At 45.1% G+C, this 18,867-nt stretch overlaps 1 protein-coding gene across 1 annotated transcript in view; it reads right to left on the reverse strand.

Annotated features, from left to right (window-relative positions):
• The window catches only part of CPXM2 (carboxypeptidase X, M14 family member 2), a 135,043-nt gene that overhangs the window by 34,924 nt on the left and 81,252 nt on the right, over positions 1 to 18,867 (reverse strand). The window contains exons 5-6 of the mRNA XM_052661011.1: positions 8,409 to 8,493; positions 7,309 to 7,459 (exon numbers count right to left, since the gene is read on the reverse strand). Of these exons, the coding sequence (XP_052516971.1) occupies positions 7,309 to 7,459; positions 8,409 to 8,493 (236 nt within the window). The remainder of the gene's footprint in view (positions 1 to 7,308; positions 7,460 to 8,408; positions 8,494 to 18,867) is intronic.

Below are 18,867 nucleotides of genomic sequence, written 5' to 3' on the forward strand. Positions count from 1 at the left end.
CTAGATCCCCATCAACCTCCCCTGGGACTTTCAGTCACGTGAGATAAACAATTTCCTGAACTGCTAAGCCAGTGGGGGCTGGGCTTCTGTTGCTGAAGCCAAAGCACCCGAACAGGCATGATCAGGGTGCATTAACAGTGGTGACCTCTGGGGACTGGGGAGGAGATGTCTGTTCTTGACTTGATTCTCTTCTGTATAAACTGACTTCTTTCTTTAATTCTTATAAGCTGATACTGCTTATATAATTCCCAAAAACAAAGAACACTCAGAAGAAAGGAGGGAGGAGGGAGCAGGAAGAGCTAGAAGAAGGATAAGGGGGAAAGGACCATCCTGTGGGCCCTGAGGACTCCCTCCTGACCTGACAAAAAGTTGCGAGGTCTACAGAGCCTCAGCCAGGCTCACGACCTCCATCTCCATCTCCATGCAGCCAGGAATCCTGACCAGCTTAAGTCTCCTTGCAATGTAGAGAGCACGTGGTACTTTAGACAGGTCAACCTATGAACGCAGGAACTCAGGAACCACATGAGCAAAGCTAGAACCATAGCAGGCGTCTGATCCAAGTGGTTCCAAGGACAATTTGCAGGTGGTGGCCGTGGCAGGTGATGGAAGGAGGATCACTTGCTCCCAGTGGGGTCAGGAGCACAGAGTCTCAATTTGTGCCACCAGACAAGGCCACAGACCAGCAACACCAGCTGCTTGCAAGATCCAGCCTACGCCTACTGAATCAGAATGCACGGTTTTAAAAAATCAAGAAGTTTGAGTGGCACCATGTTAAAGTACGGAGGACACTGCCAGCAATATCACACATGCTGAGATCACCTGAGCCAGCTACCTGTCTGCATCCCACGGCCACAGGGTGTGACTGCCACATGGACCCAGCCCTGGGGTTCCCTTAAAGGCTGGCAACAGGTTGAAAACCACACACAGACCCAAAGGCCAAAAAGGCGGCTTTTAATGATCACAAAAGGGTTTCCAGTAACACTATTAGAAGCAAATAATGTATGCAGAGGTAGGGGGAGGGGAGCAAGCTGATACTCTGTTCAGAAAAGAAGCTAAAGCAACTCAGGTTTAGCAAAGGCCCCCAGTTCTGTTCCAAGCTCTCTCCTTTGGGGAGGGCAGGCTGACTCCATTCTCTGGCAAGTCACCTGCCCTTTGACTTCCAAACCTGTCGGTTTCAAAGTCAAGGTAAAGCACAGTTTTCACATGACTTGACCCTGAATGTACCCACAAGCTGATTCCTAAGAGCTATTCACCACCCTCCAAGTCCCCAGAACCTCTTTCTAAAACTCTTCTTGCAATGCCCCTTTTGTCTTCAAACACAAGTTATGGCTTCAGGGTTCTTAAAAAGGACCGAAGGAAAGCTCAGAACTGTACTTATGAAATATCTCCATGTTTGGTAACTTCCTTCCTTCCCTGAGACTAACCAATTTGTCTAAGGATGTTGATCCAAGTTCCAGAATTGTCTCGGAACCCTAGGTGAGCATTTTTCACAACTTTCCACCTTCCACCTTTTGTACAAATACTTCTTTACTTGTCCACTTATTCTGATTGGATGAAGTTTTACAGAGACCCTCTTAGGAGCTCAACACTGTAGGTAATAAGTGAGAACCAAACACAGCCGCCCCATCCTGGGGCCCAGAGTCTGCAGGCATGCCCCGTTATTCAGCCAAACCCACTGTCCTCTTTTTCCTTCTGTGGATAAGAGAATCCCTATCTCCTGTGCGGAATCTATCCCAGATGCTTCGGATGGAACAGCCTCACCCAAAACTCACGGGGATGGGCATGTGACCCAGGTCCAGCCCCTGAAAATACACATGTTCTGGCCACAGCCACTGGCTCAGAGATGATCCCAGGATACAAGCTGGGCTCATAAGTTGATTTTCCTTCCAGAGCCATAGAAGGAGGGCCTCCTGCTGGAGTCAGCTCACATGGTGGATGAGTTTGGGTTGTTAGTGGCCAAGCTCCCCGCCTGCAAGCTGGTGAGGAGGGGAGCCCTGACTGCACCAAGAAGGCCCCGAGATTGTCGACCCCTTCTTGCCTGAAGCCAGAGTCACATCTACCTCTGAAACTTTTATTCCTGTGAACTAAAATTTTCCTTTTCTCCCCCTCCTCACTTCAGCGAATTTGAGTAGGACTTCCGACATTTGAAACAGAAGTCCTGATTCAGTCTGCGAGACCTTATTCTCACAGATGGTGCCTTGGGGAATCAGCCTCCTGCTTCCTTTCATGTGGCTGGCTTCATGCATCAGATGTACTGAAAACCAGCTTATCCCTTCTGGAACACCTTAGTTACGGGAATAAACTCACTCCAGAAGGGGATCGTGGAGTCTACCACCTCCTCCCCCCTTCACTTCTCTTACTCGACGACTCAAAATCCCGCTCCATCCCAATGGATCTACTCATTCAGCCTGTTTTGGGTTGAGTGATGTCCGCGCCCCAAAGACATTTGTGGGAGTCCTGACCCCCAGGACCTTAGAACGGGACTTTATTTGAAGAGAGGGGTTTCACAGAACTCATCGGGTATAAATGAGGGGCTTAGGGTGGGCCCCATTCCACTGGGACTGCGTCTATCCAAAGCGGAAAGGTGAGCACAGAGAGAAGCACTCGGGGAAATCATGTGATGATGCAGGGGGCAATGGGGGCAAGGCGCCCACAAGCTGAGGAGTGTCAGAATCAGACAGCAAACCACAGCAGCCCACGGGGGAGGCAGGAACAGACGCCGCCGCAGGGCCTCTCAAATGATAACTCTGTTATCCAAAGCCACCCACTTTTTGGTACTGAGTTATGCCAGCTCTGGAAATGACTCCACACCCTGAACATCCCTGGCTCCTCAATGACGTGGACACACGCTCTTCTCCCAAATCCAGCACCAGCGCACTCCACAGGACGGTCATAATCACAGAAGAAACCCCATTAGTGGACATCCAAGGGAACACCCCAGCTCTTGGACCATTCCGCTCAGCTGTTTGCTGCTCTAGGGGGCTGGGATCTTGCTTGATGGGAGGGAGTTCTCAACCGGGAGAGGAAAGGCTACCTTTGCCGGACCAGGGGCTCACTGCTATCTATAGTCCTTGAGCTCATGATGCACTTGACCCAGAACAGGTGACTCTACAGACGCTGCAGATTAGAGGTTACCCAGAGATGGAGGAAGGGGATTCGAAAGTGATTACTCAGTGAGTCCAGGGTGTTTTGGGGTCCATGACAAAGTTCTGAAACCAGAGAGAGCCAGCGATCACACCGTCCTGTGAATACACTAAGTAGCACTGAACTGTGCTTTAAAATGTTTAATTCCATGTTACACTAGTTTCACCTCATTTAAAAAGAAAAACAACGGCTGACCTCAAAGTGCTCTCTTAGGACTAACAGGACACGAGAAATGCAGCCACCGCAGCCCTTTTCCTTCCCGGCCATGAGGCCAGCCCCTCACCCAAGAAAATGCCCACTACCTATAGCTTCCCTGTCTGCAAGGCAGGAGACCTGGGTTCAGTGCCTGGGTAGGGAAGATCCCCTGGAGGAAGGCATAGCAACCCACTCCAGTATTCTTGCCTGGAGAATCCCATGGACAGAAGAGCCTGGTGGGTTACAGTCCATGGGGTCACACCGAGTCGGACACAGCTGAGTGACGAACACTTTTACTTTCACTCACAGCCTTATGGTCACCCTAAGCCCTGATGCCTCGACAGAGAGTCCTGAGCAGAGATGACCCGGCAGCAGGGCAAACAGCAACAAACCCCTTCCGCAAGGTGCTTGGCTCCCTAAGAAGAAGAAGCTGCTCTTGTCCAACCCCATGTGACTATTCTTACGACAAGGTCGCTCCAAAAGGAACAAGGGCAGACGTGGACCCCTGGCAGAGCTTGTTTTGATCCCAGGTCATTACTGTCAGTGAAAGCATCAAACCCACAGCTCCACGTGGCTCCGAGGAGGGTGCAGCCCGTCGTTCATGTATCTTCCGCCCCATCTCGTGTAACCTGACCTCGCAGCATCTGCTCCGAGCCATCATTCATGCCTATCTTCTGCCCCAGCTCATATAACCCCACCTCACGGCATCTCTACCAGGCTGCTCGCCCGAGTCCAGGAAACCCTCTGATTAACCATGTTCAAGAGTATAGTTGAGTAGCATTACATATATTCACACTGTTGTAGAAACAGGTCTCTAGAACATTCTCATCTTACAAAACTGAAACTATAACCATTAAGTAACCCTCCCCCTTTCCTGTTAGTTTTGAGCTTTTTGGTTGCCCTGTTGTTCAGTTGCTCGGTCGTGTCCGACTCTTTGCACGTCAGCATGCAGCGTGTCAGGCTTCCCTGTCCTCCACCATCTCCCGGAGTTGGCTCAAACTCACATCCATTGAATCGGTGATGCCATCCAACCACCTCGTCCTCTGTCGTCCCCTTCTCTTCCTGCCTTTAATCCTTCCCAGCATCAGGGTCTTTGCTAACAAGTTGGACATATATAGGGTAATTCATGTTCTAGTTCAAAAATTTCTAAAGCATTATTCATGAAGACTTAAAAAGCATCTTCCCCTTCCTCTGCCCCAACCTGAGGGTTCGCAGGAAGACAGTGAGGACAGAACAAAGAGAAGCCGAAGCAGAGGTAAATGAATTTTTCATAAACCAGAGTTTCAGGAAGAACAGACGTTGGGCGGTTGCATCACCAGCACAAAGTCACGCTGGGCTGAGTGACGGACTTGGTCGGGTCACCTCTGCCTCTGGTCTCATTAACTTGCACAAAGGAACCAAGTCGACAGCAAGGCGACTGAGCAAGACTCACCTACCCACGTGGCCGTGGGGACCCGTGGGCCACCCCAGGACCTCAGATGTGACCACCACCAGGGGCATGTACAAAGGCCAGCTCCCTTCCGGGCAGACTGCTAAGTAACTTCTAGAAGAAAAACCGCCTTGAATATTTGGGGTTGGAAAATAGAACCACTCCAAGGCCATACTTGAAACCTGTCCAGATTTCACACTGCAACTCTGTCTTTGTGTTTAAATTGCCCCCAGGACCTGTCTTCAAACACATACACACCAAGAATAACTTCACAGGAAAATATTTATTTCATGAGACTCTCACAGGCTGCCCTTTGCCCTTAACTGACAACAGATGAATTCCTGCCCTCAGAGAGAAACCGTGACCCTGCCCTTTAAAGCAAGCAGAGTGAGGCTGCGCTGAGCAACCAGGCACAAAGCCAGCCTCACGGTCCCCTGCCTGGGTCTGTGTCTGCAGACACAGTGAGCTCAGCAAAGCCCAGCAGGACCCCGGCGGCAGCGGCGGGCCCTGTGATCACCACCCCAGGATGAATAAGCCACAGAAGGGGGCCCGGGTCCCACACTGGGAGGCCTTTCACGTTTTCTCTGGACCCGCCTTGAAAACACACACTCCTTTCCCACCAGCAATCCCACCTCTTGCTGTTGTTCACTTGCTCAGTTGTGTCCGACTCTGGACTGTAGCACGCCAGGCTTCCCTGTCCTTCACCGTCTCCTGGAGTTTGCTCAAACTCATGCTCATTGAATCGGTGATGCCATCCAACCATCTCATCCTCTGTTGTCCCCTTCTCCTCCTGCCTTCAATCTTTACCAGCATCAGGGTCTTTTGTACCATCATCTAATTTAAGCAATAATCCCATAATTCACCCAATAATTTTGGACATGCACAATGACACAGAAATGAAGACATCCACTGTGGAATTCTTTAGAATCAAACTGATTTTCCGACTATATTTCCAATTTTCGAATCAAACAACTGAATTTCCAACTATAAGAGGCAGTTTGAAAACCTGAGATACGGTGGATAAAAACACCCACAAGATAGATGGTCTCTAACAGTGTTAGTGACATGAAAAAAGTTTGTAATCTAGTAAGCACAAATAAGGAACAAAGAATCTGTCTGGTGGGAGGGTAAGTAGACGGCAGGTGAGCAGACTTGTCTTTCTCACCAATATAGAGTTTGTTTTGAGTAAATTCATACTTGGCAAAGCAAGATCATGGATATCAGAGGGTTGAGGGAAAAGCAATAAATGATATGAAATACGCTCTGAAAACTCAGTAAGTGTAAGTTCACGGTGAGGGTGGGGTGGCTATAGAAACAGCATGATGGATATAGAAGCACCTGAGAACATCAGAACTGGTGGTACCCCTCCTCCTGGCAGGGGGAATCCAGAGATAGTCAGGCCTGAGTTTCAGATATGACAAGAATGCTGAGACTTCCTTGGAGGAGGAAGCATAGGAGAGATAACCCAAAGCTGTGCTCCTTGTTTGCCGTGGCCTGGCTGTGGGTGGACAGGAGGCAGAAATTCCCAGAGGCTCTGGTGAAGGGCCTTAGGAATGTTCTGGAGGCCAGCTTCCTGCCCTGGAGATGTCTGGTAAGGATGAAGAAGCCGCCACAAAAGGCTCCAGTAAATAGTAGCAGTGTCAGTAGCTCAGCTGTGATCCCAAGGACTCTAGCCTGCCAGGCTCCTCTGTCCGTGGGATTTTCCAGGCAAGGATACTGGAGTGAGTTGCCATGCCCTTCTTCAGGGGATCTTCCTGATCCAGGGACTGAATCTGGGTCTCCGGCATTGCAGGCAGACTCTTAACATCTGAGACACCAGGGAAGCCCACAAAAGGCTCCATACAGGCACAAATCCCTAGGTTCTGAAAGGCCAACAGAGCTGCAAGCCAGACCAGATTAGCTTGTCCAGAGCAGACATCAGCAAAGGTCCACAAGCAAAAAGCGCATGTTAGTTCAAGCCCTTTATTTCCTTCCACCCTGGAGTTACACCCAATTCCATCATGTGAAATCAGGGCAAGGGGGACACAACCTAAAGGAACAACCACCCAAAGATACAGGCAACCAAGTGAAGCTACTTAAACAGAAAGAGGCTTCACTATGTAAACAGAACAAGACTACGTACATGGTCAAGTTTGAAATTAACTTCTGCCATGTCCTGTAACCAGTGTGGCAAGAGCACTCAAGGGCAACTAAACACATTACCAAAAAAATTTTATGCCATTTTTTGCCTGCTTCTGAGCAGCAGCGCTGGGTGAATTTTTAACCTTGAAGTAAGCATCATCTTAAAGTCCCAGTGGGCAAAACCACAGCTGGCATGTTACCTTAATACCCCAAATGCTCAGAGAGTTTCTGAGTGTTGTTCTGGGAGATTTTCATTTTCTTTTTGTTTACCTATGTTTTCTAAATATTCTGCAATAGACGTGGTAATTTTCTTAGATGAGAAAAAGACTGTGTGGCTTATTTTTATTCACCTTGCTGGCTAAGCACCTGTCTTCCACCGGCGTTCCCTCCCTGCAGGAAGCACAGAAGGGCAGACCCACCTGGCAACGGGCAGCCAAGGATCTCCATCCTCAGGCAGATGCTCCCATTATCGAACCAGGACTGGGGGTTTATGCGGATGTAGCGCGCCACCATGGGGACGGGCAGCTCGTTCAGTACAGGGATCTCCTTTTCACTGTTTCCTTCAAATATCTATTTATGCACAAAGGGGAAAAGGAGACTCTTTTAGAGCTTGATTATCAAGTCATGAAAGAGTCAGTAATTCACTCAGTCCGCAAGATTTCATTAAGGCACACCTAAATGTGAGGTTGGCATTTGGGGGAGGGGGATGGGGAGGAGGAATGGATCAGGACCTCAGGAAACACCCATCTAATGGGGGTGGAGCGGGGAGGAGGAGGAGGGTTAAACTTAGATATCATAGGTGAAATCTATTAGAGTCATGGCAGAGAGACAGCCACAGAGCTTTGGGATTTCTGAAGAAGCAAAGCTTTGGGGATGAGGTGCCATTTGAACTGGCCCTGAAGGAAAACTCAAGATGCAGGAACGGGAGGGATGCTAGAGAAAAGGAACTGATGGCTGGAGGAGCTCAGACATTGGATTCAGCCGAAGAGCAGCCACCTCACTTTTACTGGAACACAGAGGAGTGGGTACAAGGCGGGGGTGGGGGCTGAGAATGGGAACAAAGGTCAAACAGAGGCTGCAGGCAGGTTGTGGAAGGCACGGTACCGTGATAGGAACTCGCACTTGGGAACCCGAGGAAGAGGGCGACAGGGCAAGCTTGGAGGGAGGCATGGAGCTGAAAGGCCAGGTAAGTAAAGTAAGTTCAGGAACTATTATAACTGAACAGCCATGTGGGCCCCAACATAACCCACATGCCACTGGTCTTCCAGGGCTGACCTGTGACCTACGGAAGATACCACATCGCAGCAACTCTGACTTTTACACGAGCCTTGGACGTGGACCACATGGTTCTGAGCATCAGGGCATGGAAAGGGGGGTCATCATCCATCACTCTGGATGGTTGTTTGAGTTGGCACAGAATCAGCCAACATCCAGGTGCAAACACTGGCTGGGTGTCCACTGCCTCTCTCTGGAGAGCCCTGACAGCCAGATCCCCAGGGCATGGTTAGAGGGGACTCACCATGTCTCCAGATCCATTCTTAACAGTGACCCACGTATGGCTGTCATTGCTCACCATGACCTTATAGGAGGTCACCCAGTCACTCCTAAGAAAAAATAAAACATCACTGGGACTAAGCACTTCAGAAGGTTTCCCTCTTCCACACAGAGGTACAGCAATAGGCAAAGGGGGTCCCAGAGGTGGACAGCATGGGGTCACACCCTGGCCCAACTCTCACCCTCCCTGTGGCCTTGGCTAGTTAAGTGACCCATCTATGCTACAGTTCATTCACCCATGAAATAGGAATCATAAAAGCACCAAGCTTAAAATATTAATGTAAGCAGTAAATGGTTTCATACCCTTTAAACACTTAGGACAATGCTTGGCCCCCGATAACATAAAAGTTTATCATGCACATAAAGATCCACGAATACCTGCATGTTTGTTTATATGGAACACTGACATCACATGTAGTAGCAGAGTTCCACATGGAAAAGTAATCTCAGTAAAAGTGGAAAAGTCAGTCTAGAAACTTCATTTGGAAAACTGATTTGGGAATGTAGCAAATGCGATCCCACCAACCACAAACACAGCAGCCTGAGTCTCTGAGAGACAGTAGGTTTCTCCTTTTTTCTGGCTGTCAGAGCCGGGCAGACAATTCCCTGACCCCACCTCCAGCAATAATCCAGAGATATCCAGGCTCCAGGCCAGATCCCTGTCACCACATCCTACTGCACAGAAATTACTGAGGGAAAAAGAGCCAAAATGTGACTTCCCATTGTAGAGGTCAATGTGGCAGGCTAGGCAAAAAAAAAAAAAGACTTCCCCCGCCCCGCCTCAGTTTTTTATAACATTATTTGTTAAAGCAATGGAGAAAAGTCTTCCCAAGCATCTTCTTTTTTAAATTTTTAAAATATTGGAACTAAAAGCACCAATGGACTAATCTCTTAGAACATTCCACCAGCTGAAGCATTTGGAATTCTTGTTTTCTGACTGTGAAATCTCCTTGGACTCAGGATACAGATAGATCGCAAGAAGTTTCCCCTGTCAGGCTCCTCTGTCCATGGGATTCTCCAGGCAAGAATACTGGAGTGGGTTGCCATTCTCTTCTCCAGGGGATCTTCCTGACTCAGGGATATAACCTTGTTCTCCTGCACTGCAGGCAGATTCTTTACCATCTGAGCTACCAGGGAAACCCAAAAGTTATTATTCTTAGATGCTTTTATATGACCTTGGGAACTGATCTTCAGCTGAACCTTCTTCTTTCACCTGCCCACCCGCTTTGTGTGAGTACCTGCTGGAAGCCAGGATTTATCAAGCAACACGCTCCTCCTAGGGAGGTTAAACACTTGGGCCCATGCCTGTGTGTGAAGACCCAATAAGCAAACCTTCTGAAAGGCACTTGAACAAGTGCTCAGATCCTTTGCAGTGGGAAATTATCTTCACCCCAAATAGCAACCTGTTTCCCACATTCAAATCATTTTCCAATGGCTTGCATCCTTAGTTCCTTTGCCATCTGTTTTTCTGCTGATCACGCCCCATGGTGACCCTGCCAGGCAGGCGGCAGAGGTGAGGGGTGTATCCCTCACAGTGGAGACGATGAATTTAGGAAGCTCTCAAAAGAAGCTGGGCTTCCCAGGTGGCACAGTGGTCAAGAATCCGCCTGCCAATGCAGGAAACACAAGAAACACGTGCTCAAACCCTGGGTCAGGAAGATCTCCTGGAGAAGGAAATCGCAACCCACTCTGGTATTCTTGCTTGGGAAATCCTATGGACAGAGGAGGCTGGTGGGCTACAGTCCATGGGGTTGCAAAGAGTCAGACACAACTGAGCATGCTCAAAAGAAGCACATAAACAGAGAGGTATGGAAAGAAAAATTCAAACAAGTTCTCCAAAGAAAAGGGGAGAGAGATAAAAAACAAAGGTTGAAAACTAAATAACGATTTCTCAAACTTAATAAAAAGAAAAAATAAACATGAACCAGTTCAACACTTGTGTTTGAAGGGTAATTAATTGCTTATGTGGTTCAGCCCTCTCTTCTGACCTGCAGACCTGCATCATGTCCTCCTGCCTGTCTGACCTCTCCACTTAACATCTCAGCCACGTCTCAAATTGAACCTGGGCCCAAACCAACTGATTCATTCGTCCACTCTGTACCCCAACCTGGGAGCCCTTGCCCCAGAAAAAATACTGCCATCCACCCAGGGCAACAAAATCTCAGAGTCCTCCTTGGTTCCCCACCCTCCCTTTCACCCTGATAGTGAGTTCATCACCCAGTTTTGTCAATTTTACCTCCCAGAGCTTTCTAGAACCTCCCACTTCCCCCAGCTCCACTGCCACCATCCAGCCCAATCTCTCCGGCCAGGACTACTGCTGTTGCCTCCAAACAGTCTTTTAAAATTTAAACTGCCCTCCAATCTATCCTGCAGTCAGAGGCTTACTTTATTTTAATGAAATAGGTGGGCTGCCGTCTATGGGATCGCACAGAGTCGGACACGACTGAAGCGACTTAGCAGCAGCAGCACCCCCTGCTTAAAGTATCACTCTTATCTTAGCATTAAGACCAAATTCCTCACTGTATTCTACAAAACCCTTGCTTACCCCTTGTTTTCCATGCCCTTTCTCTCAATTCCTGATACAGATTACACTCTCTCTTGCCTCAGGGCCTTTGCACACACTGTTGCATTTGTCTGGACTCCTCCTGTCCTGTCCTCTGTCTGCCTCTAAACTATTAGGATTCAGTTCAAAATATGAATTTCAGTGTGATTTCTTCTTTGTGATTGTGATTTCTTCTTTGACTATGAACTATTTAAGAGGACAATTTTAAATTTCCAGGTACTAGAGGTTTTCCGGTTATCTACTTATTGCTGGTTTCTAGTTTAATTTCATTGTGAACAGAGAACATACTTTGAATCATGTTGATCCTTTGTTGAGACTTCCTTTATGGCTCAGCATGTAGTCAGCTTTGGCTAATGTTCCGTGTGCACTGAAACTCACTGCAGTTCTGTGATTGCCGTGTGCAATGTTCCACACATAGAATTTTGAACAAATGTCGGCCTTTCCTGGTGGCTCCGTGGTAAAGAATCCGCCTGCAATGCAGGAGAGGCATGAGACATGGGTTTGATCCCTGGGCCGGGAAGATCTCCCAGAGGAGGGCATGGCAACCCACTGCAACATTCTTGCCTAGAGAATATTATGGACGGAGGGGCCTGCGGGGCCGCAGTCTCTAGGGGTGCCAAGCGTAGGACACGACTCAAGCAACTGAGCACGAGCATGACTGACCATGTTGTTCAGGTCTTCTGCATCCATGATTTTTTGTCTGCTTTTTCTAACAGTTATAGAAAGAAGTGTGTAAAAAAGAATGCCAAACTGACTGCGAATTTCTTTCTGCTAGTTCTCTCAACTTTTGCTATATACACTGTGAAGCTATGTTGTGGAGTGCATACAGATTTGAGGTTGTGATATATTTTTTGTAGATTGACTTTTATGATTACGAAAGATGCTTTTTAAATCTCTATCAGTGCCTCTTGCCTTCCAGTCATTTTGTGTGATGGTAGGAGAGCTAACCATGCTTTGTTATGGTTAAGATTGATATATATCCTAATTCTTTACTTTTAACCTCTGACATAGTTTAAATTTAAACTATTTAAACTGTGTCTCTCATGAATTTTTTTCTTAGGTACAGAATGATAATACTATTCTTCTATTGGATAATATAGTTCATTAAAATGTAATTAGTATTCTATTTAGATTTATATTTACCACCTTACTATTTCTTTGGTAAGAAGAAATTTCTATTTTGTAATGAAATAGATTTCATTTTCTGTTTTGAATTTTCATTTTATGATCAAATATTCTTACTATTCTATTTTTTCTTTATTAATTTACTAGTTAAATATTCACACTATTCTTCTCATAACTAGCCTAGAAATTACATATGTATCCTTGAATTAGTAGTCTTACTCAAATTTTAATTTCTAACACTTTCATAATAATACTAGAACCATACGATAATTTAACTCCATTAATCCCTCTGCCTTTTGCATGATTTTGAAATTTATTTTTAATTCTATAAATTCTTTAATTTTTCTAAGATATTTACTACTCCTGCTTTGTATGGTTAGTAATTGTAAACCTAATTATTTAACCTTTCTGCTAGCCTTCATTTATTTTTGCATTTTCATATTTCCATCTGGGAAAATATTCTTTCTGCTTGAAGAACATCCTTTGATATTCCTTTTAAAGCTGATATGTTGGCAATAAGTTTTTAGGTTTTTAAGGCAATGGCACCCCACTCCAGTACTCTTGCCTGGAAAATCCCATGGATGGAGGAGCCTGGTAGGCTGCAGTCCATGGGGTCGCTAAGAGTCAGACAGGACTGAACGACTTCACTTTCACTATTGTCTGAATAGGCTTCGTCTCACCTTCATTTTTGAATGATATTTTTTCTGGGAATTCTAAGTTGACATTTTCTTTCAGTACTTTAAAATATTGGATTTCATTAGCTTCTGAGGCATTGCTTCATTTACACACACACACTTCGAAACTGCTGCTGTGACATTTAGCAAAAGTACAATAAGAGTGGGAGTGGAGAAATGAGCATGAACCATTTTAGCTTAAATCCGGCTTTGTTGTTTACTAACTACATACACTTGACAAGCTGCCTAATCTTTCCAAAAATAATAAGGCTACCTACCAGGAAGTTATATCTATCTATTCATGTATACACTGAGAGATGCCATAGTACATTGATTAAGGCCTCAGGCTTGAGGTCAAGAAGCCCAAACTAAACTCCTAGTCCTTCCACTTGGCAACTGTGACCTGCACGAGAGTCATGTGATCTCTGAGCTCCAGCTGCAAGGCAACTGTAAGGTCACGCTACACCCTTGCACAGTGAGTAAGGGATGAACGAGGTGACGCATGCAGAGTCCAGGCAGAGTGCCTGGAACATAATAACTGCTCCATAAATCTGAGCTCTTCATATGAACGACGTATCATAGTTAATATACTGCCAAATGCTATACCAGCATCTAGGACTATCAGTTGAATTGTAAACGTAACTCAGATGCTCCCTTCAGACACTTTCAGAGAACCACTGATATCCAAGCCTAACCCTTCAGGCCCTAGTAATGATAATAATTGGGGCTGTCACAGCTATAAAAAAAATTAAGAATTAATTACTTTTAAATTAAATTTAAGAAGGTCGATAATCCAGGGTGATAGAAGAGAGAGATTTGCCAATCAGTAATGCTGGGGTGTGGAGAAGGAAATGGCAACCCACTCCAGTGTTCTTGCCTGGAGAATCCCAGGGATGGCAGAGCCTGGTGGGCTGCTATCTATTGGGTAGCGCAGAGTCAGACACAACTGAAGCAACTTAGCAGCAGTAGCAGCAGCAGCAATGCTGGGGTGGGATTGATTTGTGTCTAAAATTTCTATCTGCCCGAAAAGATTAAGGCAACGTGGAATGCGTTAAATTCTGTTGCTAACCCTGCAGCTACTACACTGCCAATACAATTCCAGCCTCTGAACTACAAAGACAAATCCTACACAATCTATTTACTCAAGATGTTTACAGGTTAATGAGGCAGAAGGGGAAGTAAACTAGAAATTTCGAGAGACTATGATGAAGTGCTGTGATGAGGTGAGCGCAGGAAGTTGTGGCAGGGCAGAGAAAGGGTGTGCAGCCCAGAGGAATGAAGGAGGAAGGGGGTAGGTTAATGAATGCAACATACTCCTTATCGAAGGTAAAAGTCACATATTTCATTCTTTGTGACAGACACATCCATTGTGATGAGAGACCCAGCTTTAAAAATCAGAGCTATAATGCCCAGTGTTTCCTGGTCTCCTAATCCTTGGGGAGGGCTTGAAATTCACAGCACTTTGTGGCTTTTTTCCAGTTCCTTCAGAGAGATTTTCCACATCACAAAACCACCTTGACATTTAATTCTCTGTGACTGGAGATTTCAACTAAAAGCAAAGCAGCCCAAGTAAAGAAGGGTTTAATGTCAAAGACGTCCCGACTGCAGAAAGACTGAGAGGCCACGCTGACTCTCCTTTGGGCTCCAGCCACCTCCCTCACTTAAAACAAAAGCAGAAATAAAAAAACAAAGCCCCTCCCCCCAAATCCTATCCTTATATGAGATTCCCACCAAACCAGCCTTCCTTCAGATCAGGGAACAGGAGGTGGGCTACACAGGAAAAAAAAAAAAAAAAACTGGAACACATTCAGATAATTAACTCGATGGTAATTTGGTTGAAATAAAAGCCAAGAACATCCATCACCTAAATACTTGCACAGCTTTCTACTTCAGTACAACTAGCTGCTGGTTACGTTAAAACTACTGAATGTTTTAAAGCATCAGAGTGCTAGAAAGCAAGTCAAGGAAATCTCTAAGGGGGAAAAACAAAAACAAAAGAAAGATCCGTGAACTGAAAAAACATGAACAGTGAGCAAAGAAAAAGAGCAGAGTTGCCCCAGAGGAAAATGCATATAGCAGTGCTGGAATCAAAACACTAAGCCTGGGGACGACAAGAGACAGGAAAGCTGATTCAGGGAGTTTTCCCAGGCTCTCAAAGGGGGCTGAAAGGGCTTCAAAACATCAGCATCCACCTGGCTCCCCCAAAGAAGCTCCCCATGAATTCCTGGCTCCCCATGAATCCTCTCTAAAGAAAAGAATCTTCAATTTAGGTTCTCAACGATTTCACCAAGTTCCATGACATAGATACTCACAGTTTAAAAAAAAAAAAAATCATTAAACAGACAAGAAAACATCCTCCATGGGAAAGAAGTAGCAGAAGCAAGAAGCAAAAATATTCAGATCCCAAAGAATTTATCTATCTACAAAGAAAATGCAAAAGAAGCTAGGAAAGTTATTAGACTTGATAAGAGAGTTCAGCAAGATGACTGGACATAAGGCAACTAAACAAAAGTTGACCACAGCTCTATACATCAGCAGCCAAAAATAAAGTACCTAGAAAGAAAATAAACAAAAGATGTACAGGGCATGTGTGGAGAAAACGTTATTGAAAGACATTTTAAAAGACATCAATAAGTGGAGATTTATATACTATGCCCATGAAGACAAAAGTATGTCAATTCTAAGCAAAACATCCTAAGAGCATAGTAAAGAAACTTTGATAAATTGATACTAAAATTTACATGGAAGAAAATAATCAAGACTCTTTATAGGAAAAAGAAACAGGGTGAGTGGGAATTGCCCTATTAAGATATTCGGATTTATTTTAAAGTTTTAGTAATTAAGATACATTATAAGTGGAACAAAATTGAGAGCTCAGAAACAGACCCATGCCTTGACAGAGATGTCATATATCAATGGGAAATGTGAAAGTGAAAATCACTCATTCGCGTCTGACTCTTTGCAACCCCATGGACTATTGAGTCCATGGAATTCTCCAGGCCAGAACACTGGAGTGGGTAGCTTTTCCCTTTTCCAGGAGATCTTCCCAACACAGGGATCAAACCCAGGTCTCCTGCATTGCAGGCAGATTCTTTTCCAGCTGAGCCACAAGGGAAGCCCAAGAACACCAGAGTGGGTAGCCTATCCCTTCTCCAGGGGATCTTCCCGACCCAGGATTCGAACCGGGGTCTCCTGCACCCCAGGTGTATTCTTTACCAACTGAGCTATCAGAGAAGCAATGGGGAAAAAACTATTACAAAACTGTCTGAAGGCAACTGGCTATTAATAGAAAAAGAAGTTGAAATTGGACTGATATTTCACATCTTTTACAAAAATCATAACCAGAAGTATCAACTACTAAATGTGAGAAGCGAAACTTAAAAAAATTAAAGAACATATGGGAGAATCATTTTGTAAACATGAGGTATGAAAGGATTTTCTACATGACACAATATAATCATAAAATACAAACAAATTGAACTAACTAAAAATAAAAAATTTTCACTTTTCAAGAGACATCATAAAGAAACCAGTAACAGAAAACTTAAGCTGGAAGAATATATTTTGAACACATGTAATTAACAAAAGGATTAGTATTCAGAATATGTATTTTTTAACTCTATAAAACAATGAAACAAAGGAAAAAAACAACATAAACATAAAGAAACATGGTAGATATTTCACAGTAAAAGTAACAAAAAGGCAAGTAAAAATGGGAAAAGAAGTTCATCTCTATTAGTAATTAGGGAAATGAAAGTTAGGACGGCAAGGGAAGATACTGCTTCATATTGAGAAGACAATGCTTATATTGGAAATTTAGGAGAACAGCAATACCAAAATGCTGGTGAGAATGTAGAACAACAAGAACTCTAAAACACGACTGGAGAAGGAGAAGCTACTTGGGCAAGCACTCTGGAAAATGACTTGTCATTATTCCATTAAACTCAACATTTGCATACCCTGCACCTCAGCAGTTCTGCTCCAAGTACATACCACGAAGCTCCCCTTGTACATGTGCTCCAAGAGATATATACAAGAATGTTAACAGCAATATTATGTTTAAGACCAAAAATATGTATAATAAAATAATGAAAAAAACTGAAAAGGGAGCAATACAATCTCCATGAAGGAGAGTGCATAAATGGTGGCATATGGTCAATCCATATGAAAATCAGCCCTGAATCTTCACTGGAAGGACTGACGCTGAAGCTTCAATACTTTGGCCACCTGATGTGAAGAGATGACTCACTGGAAAAGTCCATCATCATTTTCCTGATGCTGGAAAAGGCTGAACACAAGAGGAAGGGTGGCAGAGGATGAAATGTCTGGAGAGCATCACTGACTCAGTGGACGTGAATTTCAGTGAACTCCGGGAGATGGTGGAGGACAGAGAAGCCTGGCCTGCTGCAGTCTATGGGGTCCCAAAGGGTCAGACATGACTTAGTGACTGAACAACAACAAATTTACAAGGTCAAACACAGAACAAATTAGCAAAACACAATTATAGGCAACAAGAATGATCCTCTGAAGCATAAGTTTGGGGGGAAGACAAGTTTAAAAAGCTAGATAAAGTACAAAATCATTTTTATAAATCCCCAAAGAAGAAAATTGTTTGCATGTGTGATACATAATAAGACTGTTTTTAAAAGGCAAGGGGATAATAGATAAATAATAAAGAGAACAGTTTTACTTCTGGGAAGAAGCATCCAGGCAGGATGAGGAAAGAGCGCATAAATAGTTTCAACAGTATTGGCAATGTTCCAGATCCTCAGGTGTGCAGTGGGTCTGTGACTGCTGGTTTTATTATGATGAAAATGAAATGTTAGTCACTCAGTCATGTCTGACTCTTTGTGATCCCACAGACTGTAGCCCACCAGCCTCCTCTGTCCATGGGATTCTCCAGGCAAGAATACTGGAGTGGGTTGCCATTCCCTTCTCCAGGGGATCTTCCTGACCCAAGGATCGAACCCAGGTGTCCTGCAATGCAGGCAGATGATTTACTGTCTGAGCCACCAGCTGCTGCTGCTGCTAAGTCACTTCAGTTGTGTCCAACTCTGTGCAACCCCATAGATGGCAGCCCACCAGGCTCTGCCATCCTTGGGATTCTCCAGGCTACACCAGCGAAGCCCTTTATTATGATACTACCTTAAGTAGTATGGGCTTCCCAGGTGGCGCTTGTGGTAAAGAACCCACCTACCAAGAGACATGGGTTTGATTCCTGAGTCGGGAAGATCCCCTGGAGGAGAGCATGGCAACCCACTCCAGTATTCTTGCCTGGAAAATCCCATGGACAGAAGAGCCTGGTGGGCCACATTCCATGGGGTCGCACAGAGTCGGATGCAACTGAAGCAACTGAGTATGAAGTATACATTACATCAATGCTTTTGTATCCATCAAACATTACACAATGAGAAAGACAAAATATTTATCTGAATGTTATGGGCTAAGCTTCTGCACAGGAAAATGGCCCAATCATCTCTTGGGACAGGATGTAGGTGAAGATGCTACATTCATCCTTAAAAACATATTTTAAGGGAAAAAGAAAAATACTTACCCTGGTAGTTTCCTATAAGGGGCTTCCCTGGTGGCTCAGTGGTAAAGAATCCACCTACCAATGCAAGAGACCCAAAATCCCCTGGAAGAGGAAATGGTAACCCACTCCAGTATTCTTGCCTGGGAAATCCCATGGATAGAGGTGCTTGGGCTACAGTCCGCAGGATTACAAGACTCGAACACGACTTAGCAACTAAACCATCACCACCAACTTTTTATAAATATACAATTTTCCCCTTCTTTGAAAGAGCAACTATACTAACATTTCCTAATAATAACTCATACATCCCCAGCCTTCAGTTTACGAACTGCTTTCACACACATGACCTTACTGTGTCTCAGAAGAACAAGTCGAGTGTCTCAGCAAGGATGTGTGTGTGAACTGGGAGGAAAGGGTCAGATTACGTTCATTCCTGCTCGTTCATCCTGGAAGCTCCAGTCTCCCAGTCTTTGGTTTTCGTCATACTCTTTTCCCTTGGCTCTGCGTGCAGAATTTTAGTACCCCCAGA

The sequence above is a fragment of the Budorcas taxicolor genome, chromosome 23 (assembly GCF_023091745.1).
Source record: "Budorcas taxicolor isolate Tak-1 chromosome 23, Takin1.1, whole genome shotgun sequence".
NCBI lineage: Eukaryota > Metazoa > Chordata > Mammalia > Artiodactyla > Bovidae > Budorcas > Budorcas taxicolor.